This window comes from Sander lucioperca, chromosome 18 (assembly GCF_008315115.2).
Source record: "Sander lucioperca isolate FBNREF2018 chromosome 18, SLUC_FBN_1.2, whole genome shotgun sequence".
NCBI classification, from domain to species: domain Eukaryota; kingdom Metazoa; phylum Chordata; class Actinopteri; order Perciformes; family Percidae; genus Sander; species Sander lucioperca.
The window spans coordinates 13436200-13450189 of record NC_050190.1 but is presented as its reverse complement, the minus strand read 5'-3'; the positions used below and the strand labels follow the sequence as shown (position 1 = coordinate 13450189).

At 40.3% G+C, this 13990-nt stretch overlaps 4 protein-coding genes across 9 annotated transcripts; 3 read left to right on the top strand and 1 right to left on the bottom strand.

Annotated features, from left to right (window-relative positions):
• The first annotated feature begins 84 nt into the window (after positions 1–84).
• On the top strand, positions 85–2276 carry noxred1 (NADP-dependent oxidoreductase domain containing 1). 2 transcript variants are annotated; one of them, XM_031278764.2, is made up of 6 exons: positions 85–346; positions 480–661; positions 1102–1282; positions 1361–1515; positions 1708–1906; positions 1999–2276. In XM_031278764.2, exons 1-6 carry the CDS (start codon positions 189–191, stop codon positions 2141–2143), a joined length of 1020 nt encoding a protein of 339 aa, XP_031134624.1. In that variant the 5' UTR covers positions 85–188; the 3' UTR covers positions 2144–2276. The 2 variants fall into 2 exon arrangements, with proteins under 2 accessions (XP_031134624.1, XP_031134623.1); XM_031278763.2 differs by having other exon boundaries at positions 480–688.
• Positions 2277–2452: 176 nt separating this feature from the next.
• On the top strand, positions 2453–5397 carry tmed8 (transmembrane p24 trafficking protein 8). 2 transcript variants are annotated; one of them, XM_031278779.2, is made up of 6 exons: positions 2453–2572; positions 2969–3080; positions 3218–3311; positions 3422–3515; positions 3735–4028; positions 4127–5397. In XM_031278779.2, the coding sequence occupies exons 2-6, from the start codon at positions 2971–2973 to the stop codon at positions 4342–4344; spliced, it is 810 nt and encodes a 269-aa protein (XP_031134639.2). In that variant the 5' UTR covers positions 2453–2572; positions 2969–2970; the 3' UTR covers positions 4345–5397. The 2 variants fall into 2 exon arrangements, with proteins under 2 accessions (XP_031134639.2, XP_035850517.1); XM_035994624.1 differs by having other exon boundaries at positions 2459–2568.
• A 1321-nt stretch (positions 5398–6718) lies between these two features.
• zgc:163014 (uncharacterized protein LOC100038766 homolog) lies at positions 6719–10469 on the top strand. Of its 3 annotated transcripts, none has more exons than XM_031278722.2 (13): positions 6719–6870; positions 6955–7125; positions 7248–7353; positions 7585–7701; positions 7778–7888; positions 7971–8148; positions 8219–8347; positions 8494–8681; positions 8776–8972; positions 9080–9171; positions 9253–9307; positions 9554–9651; positions 9815–10469. In XM_031278722.2, the coding sequence occupies exons 1-13, from the start codon at positions 6809–6811 to the stop codon at positions 10042–10044; spliced, it is 1734 nt and encodes a 577-aa protein (XP_031134582.1). In that variant the 5' UTR covers positions 6719–6808; the 3' UTR covers positions 10045–10469. The 3 variants fall into 3 exon arrangements, with proteins under 3 accessions (XP_031134582.1, XP_031134580.1, XP_031134579.1); XM_031278720.2 differs by having other exon boundaries at positions 7579–7701; XM_031278719.2 differs by having other exon boundaries at positions 7567–7701.
• Positions 10470–10507: 38 nt separating this feature from the next.
• gstz1 (glutathione S-transferase zeta 1) lies at positions 10508–13282 on the bottom strand. 2 transcript variants are annotated; one of them, XM_031278781.2, is made up of 9 exons: positions 13032–13282; positions 12627–12678; positions 12460–12527; positions 12254–12334; positions 12034–12159; positions 11811–11886; positions 11670–11722; positions 11346–11395; positions 10508–10707 (listed from the first exon to the last, which is right to left on the bottom strand). In XM_031278781.2, exons 1-9 carry the CDS (start codon positions 13059–13061, stop codon positions 10581–10583), a joined length of 663 nt encoding a protein of 220 aa, XP_031134641.1. In that variant the 5' UTR covers positions 13062–13282; the 3' UTR covers positions 10508–10580. The 2 variants fall into 2 exon arrangements, with proteins under 2 accessions (XP_031134641.1, XP_031134642.1); XM_031278782.2 differs by lacking the exon at positions 13032–13282 and adding an exon at positions 12787–12973.
• Positions 13283–13990: the final 708 nt, after the last annotated feature.

Sequence of the window (13990 nt, the reverse complement as noted above, 5' to 3'; positions counted from 1 at the left end):
AAATATATTTGTTATATACGTTTTTATTTTGATTCGCATCGTTTGTCGCGAAGAATTTTATTTTGAAATATGTAGGCCGTTAAATCGGAAGTTGTCCTTTTGCCATGGAAACAGGACAACGAGGCACATTTATGTTGTGAAGATTGTCCACTTTCTGCTAATTTGACCCCTGTCGGAATTTTTAGGCGATGGTGGACGTATCTGCTGATTTGAGCAGTTTTTCGTTTGAGACTGGACTGACTGAAGATGAGAAAGAGTTACTTTACCTTCGTGCACGCTCGGCTGGACTGACGTTTTGCGGGTGCGCGCACGCAGCTTTCCTGTGTAAACTGGTCCACTCACTGAGGTAATTTATCTGTAACGTTAGGTTTGTTTTAGGTTTATTTAAACAACATATGACACCCAGAAAGCACTTTACAATAACGTTTACCATACTTTATGTTACTGTCATTCTGACGCATTCTGATAAACATTTACAGATGTATCATCAAAAGTCACACTGCAAACAGAGACTCGTTGGCATCAGGAGAAGACAGTGACCTCTGCATTGGGATACTCGGGATGGGTCATATGGGGAAACAGCTGCTCCTCTTCCTCCTTGAAAAATCTGGCATCAAACCATCACACATTAAGATCTCCAGTAGAAGACCAGAATCTGCAGGCATACTGACAAAACAAGACTGTTTGTGTGTGTGTGTGTGTGTGTGTGTGGACTAATACATGACACTGGAACTGCATTATATTTTCTCTTCTTCCCCAATTTCCCCTTGGGGATCAATAAAGTATCTATCTATCTATCTATCTATCTATCAAAAGGGCCTGTGTTTTCAGATGCCAATAATCTTAAATTCTAATGTCACAAAAAGGAGCAGCTAATGATAATATAGATATATCTATAGATATAGATAACTGTTTGCCATTTTTTTTTAAACATTAATATGCTCAGAGTAGTAGTAGTAGTTTTGATAATATTGATAAGTTAATGATTAAACATGAGTATATTTATCTAAGTTGCACCTTGACCTTACTTCCTTGTATCCTGAAAAGTCACACTTGTATATTTAAGATCTTGTCCTTGTGTTTGCCTTGTCCATATTTCAGTGGAATTTATCCAGACAGGAGTTGAGTGTTTCTTTGACAATCACAGACTGGCAGCATGGGCAGACATTCTGTTCCTCTGCTGTCTGCCCTCTCACCTTCCCAAAGTCTGTGGTGATCTCCACTCTCACCTGTCAAGGCGCTGCCTTGTGTACAGCTTCACCTCTGGTGTGCCTGTCACCAGGTATTCCCCCACTCATACACATACAGCATTGTTGAATTTTTAGTCACTGAATCCCTCTCTTTTTATCTTTTATTTCAGATTGGCACAGCTTCTTGGACACGACTTCATTCTCAAACCACAGTATGACTTTGTTGTTTGTGACACTGCAGATGTGTGGCTGTCCTGCACTCATCTGACCAGGGCTTTGACATATCCTTTGCTGATAGAGGCATCGTGTCCTCTTACAATGAGCAGTATGTCATGTTTCATTATTGCAGACTTCAACTTCTTTCTCAGAGCTTGCATTTGAACCTGTCATGTTATGTAAGATGTAAGGGACAGCATTTAAAATTTGGTGCTGTGATTGCTTGATTTTACATTATTTATGTTAATTAAGTTGTATTTCTGTATAACTGTTTAAGCTGACTTGTGATTCCCATATTTAGGTGGTATTTATCTGGGTCTGAACTGGGTGTGTACAGTGTTGTACAGCCTGCTAAATATCTGCACCTCTACCAGTCTGGGATCCAGTGATGCTCTCTCTCTTATCAACAGCATCTTTAAAGAGAAATGGCCACACGCTGTGGAATTAATCGCACAAAGTTTCGTCAGTGCATCATATGCATCTTCCCTTCTTACAGAGGAGTGAGTGCAACACATTAGCCCGAGAATAGATATACTGTATTTCTGTCATGTTAAACTAGTCCTGATTAAACTCTTTTTTTTTCTCCACAAAGACCTTTTCCCTGGATTTCTCTCGCTGATGCCCAAGTTAAGGATACACCACTGCTGTGCTTTCTATCAAGCAGCAAATCTATGCAACAGTGCATCTCTGCAGCATACAAATCACTGCTAGAGACACCAGCTAAACTAGACAGTTAACTGTATATTATCTAAGGGTGTCCACTACATACGTAAATTGTGTTCCTTATGTTGCACATTTTGTTTTGAAATTATATATACAATATTACATTTCAATAAATGGGCCTCAACATTGTGTCTTGTGATACTTGCAGATATTGTGTTTTTAATATTTTTGTATTTAATGTATGATAAATGGGAAAAACAATACATTTTAAAATGCACAACAAGCAGAGTCGGTAACTTCTTGAACAGGATCTCGATGCTTAAGATTCGCAGATTTTCGTCAACGCTCGTGATAAACGCGGAAGTGTAAAAAAAAAAATTCACATCCATCAACAGAACAGAGGTTCGTCACATGATTGCAGTGATATGGAGGCGAATTCCCCCATGGCCTGAGTTCGTCCAAAGTTAAATCGTACGAGTTGTCATAGCGTAACATCGAGGTTGGTAAGTTTCTACCATGGTTTGTACCCAGTGTGCGTACAGCTTCTTCGGCTGCGCTTTCTCTGCTTGCTAGGTAACGTAAGCCGATGTAAGCTAACCCAGCTAGCCTCCCAGCTAATGTCAGTTTATGAAGATGATGTTTGGTAGGGAAGTCTAACATATACATTACGTCACACGTTTCGCTTCGTTTAAGCTATTCATTCGCCAGTTTGTACTGTGGTCAATATGGTCCATTAATGTCAAACAGTAGTTTGTTTAGTTAGTTTATTCAGCCTGCATTAATAGGAGGCTAGTTTCAGTGTTGTCATCTCTCTCCCTCCCTCCCTCCCTGTGCTTGGAAGGGGCGGGGTTTCATCTTTTTCAGCCACGCAGACTGAGGTGTTTGTCTTGTCTTTACAGCCATGGAGAGATTAGAAGCCACATCAGAGCTCCAGTCGCGGCTGTCATCCCTCTCCTTCTCGTCGTTTCCCGGTATAACATCCAAACAGTGCGACAAAAGACCGCTGGACAGGTAGGCTGTTGCTGCAGAAAGTGCTGCTTATAAAGCTGCTGTAAGGAAACGTGTTGCTAGTTATACTTGCATCCTAATGTCTTCACTGTTGAAATATTGTCATGTCTTTTTCTGCTGCTATACTATCTGCTCTTCAGGCTTCAGAATACAGATATTTCACAGAGCTGTACCCAATCCAAAAATCAAGCTGATATGGATGAAACCCAGGAAGATTCAGGGCAACATTCTGAGGTATTTAATATTTAACTATGTCGGAAGAGCTGTCAATGAGTTGCAATAATCAGGGAATTGCAATATAATATCTCTGCTATAATATTGGTCGTGTGTGTATGCATTTTGAGGGTAATGAAGAGGCCCCAGCAGAGCTGGCCCTGGGGGAAGGAGGCAAGGAGAACAACAGTGCTGGGAGCTGTCAGCTCTCCACTGAGATGAAAGGTGAGGACCTGCAGAGTATGCCATCATTACTGCTGCTTTGTTTAATCTATGATTTGGATTCAGAGGTTTCATACATCTTTTACAAAGCTGTTCACAATGTAATACAAATATAAAATCAATCTACAATTGAATAAGGTTTATCTAAGCTAGATAAATAATTATCAGAGTTGCTGTTATGCTCTTTGTGAACACATTGCCATTTATTCCTCATGATGGCAGCCCAAATGCCGCCCCTGAATCCCCCAACAACATGGACATCTGCTGCACTGAAGGAGCTGAAGGCAAAGCTCCGAACAGAGGACGACAGCGTGGTGACAGTGTACCGAGGCGACATCATGACAGTTCACGTGCCCACTGTCCCTGAGGCCAAAAAAGTGTGCTGGGAGTTTGCTACAGACGGTTATGACATTGGCTTTGGCATATATTTTGACTGGACTCCTGTCACAAGCCGGTCTATCACTGTGCACATCAGTGAGTCAAGTGATGACGAAGACGAAGAGGAGGAGCCGGAAGGTCAGTTTGTGTTTGCAATTCCGAATGTAAAGCGGCCTAAATTTTATAGTTATATTTTTAGTGTGTTGACTTTGTAGTTTATGTGATTCCTGTTGCAGGGCCCGTTGGTAACGGAGATGTTGAGAAGGGCTCCAAAACTCAAACCAACTCCAACTTGGCTGAAATCTTACCCGTATACCGCCAGGACAGTCACATATGCGTCCAGGGGGGGAGCCACGATTTTCCAGGTGAAGGCACTTACCTCCTGAAGTTTGATAACTCCTACTCACTATGGCGAAATAAAACTCTTTACTACAGAGTTTATTACAGTGCCTGAGATGCCAATTTATGAATGTTTAATTTACAGAAGAATATTACTCTTAAGAACCACAAACTATTTTTGATTCTATACTTGAAAAAAGATGGTTATAATATAAAAGGTTAAATAAAAGGCATATATATTTTTTGTCACTATCAGCTTGTTTTGCCGCATGTTGGATTTACAATCAGATAGTTTTAAATGCAACATTTGCTCCAATGTCTTGCTGATAGTTACCTGAAGAAGCCTTGCATATGTGCCATGTTCCCGTGTATGTACTGTGCTTTTTGGTCAAGTGCCAGTCATAAAACATATATTGTCTTCAACATTTCTATGGTAGCAGTGATCAGGGAACACCTGCACAGAATATATTTCACCAGGCCAGGTGCTTAATCAGCAGTGCTCTAAAGAAATAGTTTATTTTTTGTTGTGTGTGTGTATGCGCGTACATACACCTTCTATAATTATGTTGCTTTGTTGTTGTTACGTGTATTTATTCTTTTTGCTTTGTATCGTAACTTATTCTTTATCTGTGTTAAATTTAATCGCGTGATAATGGAGAATATATGTATTCCAAATTCTGTACTGTACTGAAGCAAGTGGTAACAGTTTTCCAGAGTGTGCTTTTTATGACACAAATAAAGCCATCCCTTATCACATAAAGGTCCTATTACGTAATATAGATTCAATATTTACATTTGCCTCGGGCCCCCCCCTTTATTTGCTGTTTTGGATGTAGGATGCGGTAGTAATTTTTCATCTAAGTGTATTTTGTGCACAGGTCTATGTAAGTAAAGGTTAGTGTGTTTGTTTTTGAATATCCCTGGCGTGCTGGTCATACTTTGGCTTTGATTGTGTTGCCTTGTTCCATCCGGTTTCTAAAATTAATGCTTATACCACACTCACTTGTGTACATGTTCCCAAAGATGTCACAGATTTGACGGCTAACGCTGAATACAATTTAAAGAAACCAGTTTAAAGCTTCCCATGTTTGCTGTACTGTACCTTTACTGTAAGTCATGACATTTGTTCCTGAAATTTATATTCCACAATAAAGAGAAGATTGTCTAATTTTCTTTGTGATTCATTTAGGGAATTGGATCAATCCTATGAACACTGTGATTAGAAGAGATGATAGTTGTAAACACGTTGCAACATGACACTTTAGAGATGTCATTAAGGCAGCTGGCGTGTGTAGTTCCCCAAATATATCTGTCCTGAGATGCCAGCCTTTCATAACCGTTGCATTGCTGATCCAGGATCAGAAAGCCCTTCAGGATGGTCCCCTGTGTTTCCATTAAATTGTGGCATTAGGGGATTGATGTAATTGTTACAGAGGGACTGATGAAACCAGGTTCTTTTTTCAGCTCTCCCTAAAGGCCAGGCAGACTCCAGTTACATCTAGTGTCCCTCATGTTTTACTGATTTATAAAAAGCAGTAAAGGATAAACATATTCTTAAATTGTTCTTTTATGATGCCACTCCAAGTATAACTCCAAGTACTACATTAATTAAGTTAGACATTGATTACGATTTTAAAAGGTGTGTACAGGAGATATGCTGTAACTTATTAAATGTACTGATAAATCTTGATTTGTTTTGCAGATATGTTACCATATGTATGCAGTTATGAATATATTATCTACACCTCTGCTGCAGCAACATTTAGTACATGTTTTTATTAATTTTTATGTGATTTTTATACTCTGAAGGCATATTTGAGACTGCCATTTGAGGTGTAGTTTTGACCTGTATTATATAATGGTGTTTTCCGTGTCTTGTCCACCCGAATTACATGCTGTACCTGAGGGAGGCAGAATAATACATACAATACCACCCTAATCACTTTGAAGGCCTGAGCCTGACAAAATGTAAAAGGTTATCAGACAAGTAAAAAGTATTACTGAATATAGTTAAATAATTAACATATGTATTACAGTAAATGTATTACAATTGGACCTTTAAACTGTTTCTTCAATCACTAATCATTTGTTTCAAAAATCTTTTTATTTGATACGTTTACCAATCAGTTAATAAAACAAATTAACTTAACCACAGCCTCAAAAATTACCATTGATACAGCCAACCTTAAACTGAACATTACAAGCATTTTTTTTTTACCAAATATAGCTGCGATCTGTTTTTTCCTCAGAGAAATGAAAGGCTGTGAGAAATATACTGGTAAAAAGGAAACTGACCGCTTTCAGTAATTCCACGTAGTTTACGCAAGCCATTAATCAGACAAGATAGCGTAAAGTAAAAAAAAAAAAAGAAGAAAAAAAAACTTGTTTAACCAAGGCACAGTGTTGGTTCCTGGGAGTCTAATTAATACATTAATTGTGCTGCGGTCTCAGCTGTGCGTTTTCAAAACGGCCTTGAGCTCGAATCAAATCAGCCAATCAGAAGTGATTACCGGAGGTCCAGATTGCACCAAAGCTTTGCTAGCTGCTATTGCTTGTACTCTGAGGCGACCTGAAACAACATGGGGAGGCTGAATTTTTACGTCCTTTGTTCCCTGCGTGACGCTCCCCGCCAGTTCATCAGGTAAGCCTTTTATTTGGAGAACCAGCACACATTATGTTTTCACAATAAAACTATTCAATGTTGTCCGGTTCTCTCCCACCGCAGCAAATCCAACCGAAGTTGCTTTCAAGTCCACATCCCACTGCCTCTTCCCAAACACCTGGTCGTCTTTGGTCTTGGAGAATGGAAATGCAGCGAGACAACAATCTCGGTAGATGTTCTGGTCAGTGCAGAAGTACCGGCCCAGAAAATTGGGACTCTGTCAGCTCAAGCCAGGTATGTGGAGAAAAAAAGCATTAGCTACTTTTAACAAAAAAAGTGTAAATTGGTTAAAAAAAAAAAAAAAAAAAATCGACTTTGAACCGTTCTTAATACATCCATGCTTTGAACTCAATCAGGTGCCTGATCTGGGAGGGTGACTGGAGCACTGACATTGTCACAGTGGCAGCAGAGAGAGGCAGGAGAGGACTTTATGGCAAGATTGTGCTCACAGTCTGTAGAGAGGTGGGTTTGTATTAACTGGGGACAGTTAATACAAATTATAGCAGTTAATGTTACGCATAAGGAAAAAAAATCATACAAATTCCAAAACGTACTGTGCCATGTACCTGACAATGATACTAACAATATTGGTTATAGTTAAACTTTCCAGGATAGAAGGCATGCTCCATGGGCTTCTCGGATCATATTGTTGTCACTGTTTTGTTTCATGCAAAGACTTGTGACCAGCCACAGGATGAAGCCACTGTCTTCAACAGTACTCCGCTCGTTCGAGGGAAGTTACTGTTCCCAGACCAGCATGATGTCACTGATCTCTCTTGCACGTTACACCAAAGCGCTGGAAATGAAACGGTGAGGTGAATAGGGTTACAATTGTTTGCAGTTATCTACGTTTGTGGCCACATTTCATAATTGTCCTGCCTTGCAGATAACTCTCAACTCCTCACACTTGGGTGATAGCTATGCTGATATTCAAGTTAATAAAACTGACACCAGTGATTCCACTATGGGAAACAATAAACCCCTGGTTTGGCCTACGGTAAGAGTCATGCTTAAGAATATATATTAATGTCTGCATTAAGGTAAGTGACTTATTTTGTGATATGCTCTGCAACTAAAAGGATAAGACGCCCAGATGGAGAGTTATTCATAAGATAGGCCACCTGACATGGAGCTCCGAGGACACAGACGGTCTCAGAGAGGACATAGACCAGGCTTCATCCCCCAAGAAAAGGAGGCTGTCCAGGATGAACAGCAAAGAGGAAATGACTGTGCAGATAAAGAATGACAACAGAGAAGGTCAGAAATATTACCACTGTGGTCACATCTGAATGCACAAAATGGGTTTTGACAGAGATTGTGATTTTAGTTTCAGTGTGTCCATCAAAGCGCTGCAGCCATACGATGTGTCTGAGTGACTTTGACACAGCCATCCTCATTGGAGGGGAGACCGCAGATCAAAACTGCTGCAAGGACTCTCTGTGGAAGCTCGAGTTGGGTCAGTGGAGTTTGTTAAATGACTTGTGTGGTCATTCATTGCTTAGTACAACCAAAGGAGGAATTGAGACAAAATAGGATGCCGTAAAATCTAACTGAACATGATGTCTTTTTCCACATTAAGTTTCCTTCTTGACTTCTTTCCAGACAATGACTTCTGGTTCCCCATGAACTCCTCGGCCTCTGGACCCATACCACCCTGTGCCCGAGGACCCTCTGCGACCTATGACCCTGACTCTAAGTCGGTCTATGTTTATGGTGGCCTGAGGGAGGGTCAGCGCTACAATGAGATGTACATCCTTGATACTCTTACCTGGAAGTGGAAGCTTGTCACCGTGGGTTTGTTGCAAGTTACTAACATGTTGGAGTTTTCGATTGCTTATCAAATACTCAAGCAGAGTTATAGGAAATGCCCCCCCCCCCCTTTAGGCGAAAGGGGATGTTCCAAATGTGGCATATCATTCTGCAGCCTTTTATAAGAAAGAGCTTTTTGTCTTCGGTGGAGTTAAGCCAAGCCATTCTTCTGTGGCTAAATCCTGCAGTAATGCTCTGTACATCTTTAACCCAGAGTTTGAACTCTGGTACCAGCCGATTGTGGATGGGGACAAACCTCTGCCTAGATTTGGGTCAGTCTTCTTTTCAAAATGACTACAGGTGAATTCAGTCATACAAATATGGGTTTATTTTCCTTTTTTAAATATTGATCCCAATGCTTAATGTTTGTATCAAACAGACACTCAGCCACACTGATGTCACAGAAGTTGATCATATTTGGTGGACGGCAGACTGCTGCCTACCTTAATGATGTCCATGTTCTAGATCTGGGTAAGATGAAGATTTGGTGCATTAAGCAACAATTTTGTGTCCACGTTTAAACTGATTTGTTTATTTTCTTTTCGGATGAAGGATTCATGGAGTACACAGCTGTGAAGTGTGGGAACATGCCACCGCTGCCTCGAGGGTGAGTACAGAACTAATCAACCTTGAGTCATTGATGTAGCCATCTGGTTTTTATATTTTTGGTCTTTTGACAGAGGGAACTGCATTTGAATGTAAGTGGGTTTAACACATCTCTAGTGATAAAATTATATATAATTTTTTGTTAGCTCAATATGAAATAATAGTAAGTGGTTTAAATATTATGTAGAAACTGGCTTTAGAACAATAATGGTACACATGAAAAGTGTGCTTGCCTGTCCATGGGCAGGTTTCACGCAGCTCTACCAGTTTCAGACAACAAGATTTTAGTCAGCGGAGGTTGCAGTGCAATTGGAGCCCTGCAGGATGTACATATTTTCAACACTGGTGAGTACATCATTGTGCCACATATAGTAAATACAATAAGACTATCAGTGTTATCTGGTTTAGTACATAATGGTTTAAGGTTGGAGTCACACATGCAAATTAACTTTTGAGTCACCCTGTTTGAATGTGTCTCCAAATCAATCGTTTGATTTTTTTTCCTCAGACACCAACATGTGGAGCTCAGTGGTGTCTCCTCTGCTTTGCTCCAAGCCTCGTGCAGGACACAGCATGATAAACTTGAGCTCCTCCATCCTGACGGATACAGAGAGGCACAAACAGGGTGAAAATGTCAGTGTCCACTGCACACTGCTGGTGTTTGGTGGATCAGACAGCTCCGGTACATTCTACAACGACACAGTGAAGTGCACAGTAGCGATTCCTGGTGACAAGTGATGGGGAAGAAATCCATTCAGGAAAAACATTTTTCATTTAATCATTTTTAAAACGTGGAGGATGCTGTGATCTGCCCTGACAGAAAAATAACTATCTTCCAAGTGTGTGTATCTGTAAGTTATTTTTGGTTGTTTGTCTTACATGTTATATACTTTTTGCATGATGTATTCTGCAGCTTAGACTTTTTTGTCACTTCCTTTTTTTTCCCTTTTTAAGTCTCTTTTAATAACCATTCATACTTCATCCACACAGGCAAGCAGTGAGCTCAGAGGTTTTGCACTTTGCATAACAAATCTCTGATGCATGTTTTACACATTACTTTGTCCTCTACCTTGTCCCCACATATCAGTATGTGTTTAAGGGTAAAGTGCTGGACTGGGTAAAATGGATAAAGTCAAAATGCCAATAAATATTTCAAACTCAAAGTTTTCTTGTTCTTTAAAGTAACAACACTAAAATATGATTATTTTCAAAGCATTTTATTTAACAATGTACAAAGTTGCATGGTTGTCTCTAAAACCTGCTGAGTGGTTATTCTATGCACGTAGATCATCAGGTGTGTCTGGCTGACAAGATGGGTTGCTCACTTTGAAAGCTTCAATCTCAAGTAAGGTCTGATTTAACCTTTTGATAGTTGGATACTGCCCGACATCCACTTTGAACCTGTAAAGATTAAAGACATAGGGATCATTACTCTGTATAGTGTGTTTAAAGTTCAGCAGGTTGGTTGTAGCTCATGTGGTTTCATGTAAACGAGGGTTTAAAAAAAAGTATTGCCAGACCCCTCTCCACAGCGCTGCAAAGGAAGGTCTGGCTAGTCCACAACATTCCGGGATAGGAGAAACGTCTGGTTTTCTTGGCATTTCTTTAAACCAATCACAATCGTCTTGGGGGGCGCTAAGCGCCAGACAGAGCAACGGTGCCTCTGCAAAATAGCCTCGGGAAGGAACTTGTTTTGGTGGAACGTGTACGTTCTAAAGTTGTTTTAGTTGTGAAAACTCAGATTCAACAGAGTCTAGCTAGCTTTCTCGATTTACCCTCCAGAGATCTGAGGAGCGAGGTCTGGCAATGTGACACTAAAGTCCTCATAAATCAACCGGAGTTTAGAATGTCAACACAAACAAAGCGGAAGGTGAGGGACATCTGGCCCAAAATGAGGGACCTATACATACATACATACATACATGCTATAACCATAAATTACAGAATGCCATGACATTCATATTTATCTCTTCTTTGGGTGGTGCTTTTTGTGGTATTTACTGTATGTTGCAGTTTTTATGAAATGTCTGCTTACATACCTCTCTGCATTGTAGACTTGTGGGACCAGACATATGTCTGCCATGGATATCTGAAAGGTAAGCAATGAGTCTGATAAAAAGTCTGCTGTATATCACACTGTTGTCATGCCTCTTATCTCATCTGTATATATATATTTATTTTACCTGTCTGTAATAATGTTTGTAGTGTACATATCACTATTGTTACTATTTCTTATACTTTTAATATATTTGTTCTATTCTATTTCTATTTAATGGGTATATTATTCTGTTGTGTTTTAATTTTTTAGCTGCTGTAACAAAGTAATTCCCCCAGTGTGGGATTACTAAAGTATTTTATCTTACCTCATCACCTACACAATATTTCCCTGCTGTTTGCTTCAGAATGGGCTCAAGAGCTGGAAGAGAGATGTGCACATAAAATTGCAAAGGAAGTTGAGTGATGAAGTTTTAGAAAAACAATGTATATTTGAGAAGATCACCTACCTTGAAAGCCGCGGTCAATGAAGTGCTGAGCCCACTGCACCTTTTCTGCTCCTATTTTCTGAATCACGTATAGATTCTGAAAAATTCAGGTATTAATATTGTGAAGTTTACGTGTTGTGACTGTAATTTTGTATCATGTTGCACTTGCATTTGCAACCCAATACCTGTTTGAACTGTCTGCTTCAGTTTGACTGTGTAATCATTTGGACTGTGCTGTTCTCACCTGCAGAGGCTGTATCCCAGAGGCAATAACATCACTTATCATCCGAACCTGGGCACGTTTCTTTGGGTCTGCTGGGAGAAGCCGAGGGCCTGGCCTGGTCTCATCGATGTACTGGATCACTGCCAGCTGTGTGGGCAAGAAACCATTTTCAGTAGTATTCAAGTTGGTTAACTAAAATGTCATGTATAGGATTACATGGGTAAAGAGTTTGGGAACTCACTGACTGAGAAAGGGTGATGCCATCAATTTCAACTGCAGGCACTTGTTGCATAGGGTTTAATGCCTTGTACTGTTCAGTAAGCTTGAGCACAGAGAGAACTTGTGTGAGACTACAGGTTTTACATTGACGGGCCGGCCTCATGCTAATTATCATGTACTAGTATGCCATCTCTGTATTTATAATGATTCTGTGAATCTAAACTGTACCTGCTGACCTCCATCTTTGATCAGATTTACTGGAGCCTGGTCATATTCAATACCTTTGAGAGCAAAAGCTGATGCACAAAAAGTCAATTATCAAATTGTTGACATCAAATTGCTTTAACGTTAAGTAAAAGCTAAGTACGTTAGTCAAATGCTGTGGCACGACTTACCAATGCGAACCCTCCATGAGCAGGAACTCCTGAAGTATCCATGAAGAACAGGCTAACGTTACAAAGAAAAACAAAACAGAAAACGTTCAGTCCATTTGAAAACGCATCACATTTTCTCTTGACATAGATACATGTTCTTGTGTCTAAGTTACTGGTTCACCTTGGTTTGAGTTGCCATAACTTCTTAGTTTGAGTTTTTACTCAACTACACTGAATCAACAAACGGGTGATGATCATCCCTCAGCAGCCAATAAGATGTGCTCCTAAAATCCCTCCTACCTACCCTTTGGTCCATGACTAAGCAACATCTGGTCTTCATATGGTCCGCAATACCTGTGCATAACAAGACTGTATGGTGCATATACACTTAGCTAACAGCGAAACATGTTATTGTAGTAACGTTACCTTGGCGAGGCAAAATAAGGACAAGTGCATTGTTGTGGCTGTGATAATGTTATGGTTTTTATTTTTTAGGATACGTTGTGCGGCTTGCTCAAAGAAACGTCGATTATGTCCTCCTGCACATTCCCTCTGCCTGTCTTCTACGTTGACTATATAAAGTAATGTGGACGAAGCTCGGCTAGAAGTTTCTATACAGTCTATGGCTAGAAGTAGCAGATCAGACACTTTCCGTCTGCTAACCGAGTCACTGGGTGGTGGGTGCGCTACTTTTCATACAGCCGGGGCACAATCCGAAAAGTAGTTGTTGTCGGTACACGATCCGTTCTGCCTGCACGATCCGTTCTGCACATGCGCAAAATATTCGCGCATGCGCGGTTGTACGAGGATTTACGACACTGCACGATCTGTTCCACGCTTCCGGTCGACAGCCAAGCTAACGTTAGTTTAGCTAACAGCTAATTCGGCTAACTGCTAGCTGAGACAGCATGTAATAACTTTAAAAGACCCTCAAAATAAAACTTGAAAATAAACGTTGACATATATAACAAACACCTAACATATATAACAGCTGTTACGTCAGTTCTACTTTACTTGTGCTCATTTAAAATACAATCACTCAATACTTTTCTTTATTGTTATTACTGTGAAGTCTTAATTTAGCTGTAGCCTGCTTTTCCCATTACGTTTGAGTTAACGTTATTTTAGACTGAATCTAGCTGTCAGCTAGCGGTTAGCCGAATTAGCTGTTAGCTAAACTAACGTTAGCTTCCCGGTGGAGGCTAGCCATAGGCTAGCGTGGAACAGATCGTGCAGGTCGTATGGATACGTAAAACAGTATTATCTTGCGCATGTGCAGAACGGATCGTGCAGGCAGAACGGATCGTGTACCGACAGTTGTGACAAGCGGCGAGGGCGGAGCATAACGTTAGCATAACGTTAGCTCATGGAGTGGAAAAAACATC

Excerpts from the sequence above, each read along its gene's own strand:
- noxred1 (XM_031278763.2), top strand. The coding sequence starts at position 189 with ATGGTGGACGTATCTGCTGATTTGAGCAGTTTTTCGTTTGAGACTGGA. Across the intron at positions 689-1,101 it reads GACAAAACAAGACTGTTTGT|TGGAATTTATCCAGACAGGA; the intron begins GTGTGTGTGTGT and ends TCCATATTTCAG. Across the intron at positions 1,283-1,360 it reads TCTGGTGTGCCTGTCACCAG|ATTGGCACAGCTTCTTGGAC; the intron begins GTATTCCCCCAC and ends CTTTTATTTCAG.
- tmed8 (XM_031278779.2), top strand. The coding sequence starts at position 2,971 with ATGGAGAGATTAGAAGCCACATCAGAGCTCCAGTCGCGGCTGTCATCC. Across the intron at positions 3,081-3,217 it reads GACAAAAGACCGCTGGACAG|GCTTCAGAATACAGATATTT; the intron begins GTAGGCTGTTGC and ends TCTGCTCTTCAG. Across the intron at positions 4,029-4,126 it reads CGAAGAGGAGGAGCCGGAAG|GGCCCGTTGGTAACGGAGAT; the intron begins GTCAGTTTGTGT and ends TTCCTGTTGCAG.
- zgc:163014 (XM_031278719.2), top strand. The coding sequence starts at position 6,809 with ATGGGGAGGCTGAATTTTTACGTCCTTTGTTCCCTGCGTGACGCTCCC. Across the intron at positions 6,871-6,954 it reads GCTCCCCGCCAGTTCATCAG|CAAATCCAACCGAAGTTGCT; the intron begins GTAAGCCTTTTA and ends CTCCCACCGCAG. Across the intron at positions 9,308-9,553 it reads ATGCCACCGCTGCCTCGAGG|GTTTCACGCAGCTCTACCAG; the intron begins GTGAGTACAGAA and ends GTCCATGGGCAG.
- gstz1 (XM_031278781.2), bottom strand. The coding sequence starts at position 13,061 with ATGCACTTGTCCTTATTTTGCCTCGCCAAG. Across the intron at positions 12,679-13,031 it reads CCTTATTTTGCCTCGCCAAG|CCTGTTCTTCATGGATACTT; the intron begins GTAACGTTACTA and ends TTGTAACGTTAG. Across the intron at positions 12,528-12,626 it reads CTCATGGAGGGTTCGCATTG|CTTTTGCTCTCAAAGGTATT; the intron begins GTAAGTCGTGCC and ends TTTGTGCATCAG.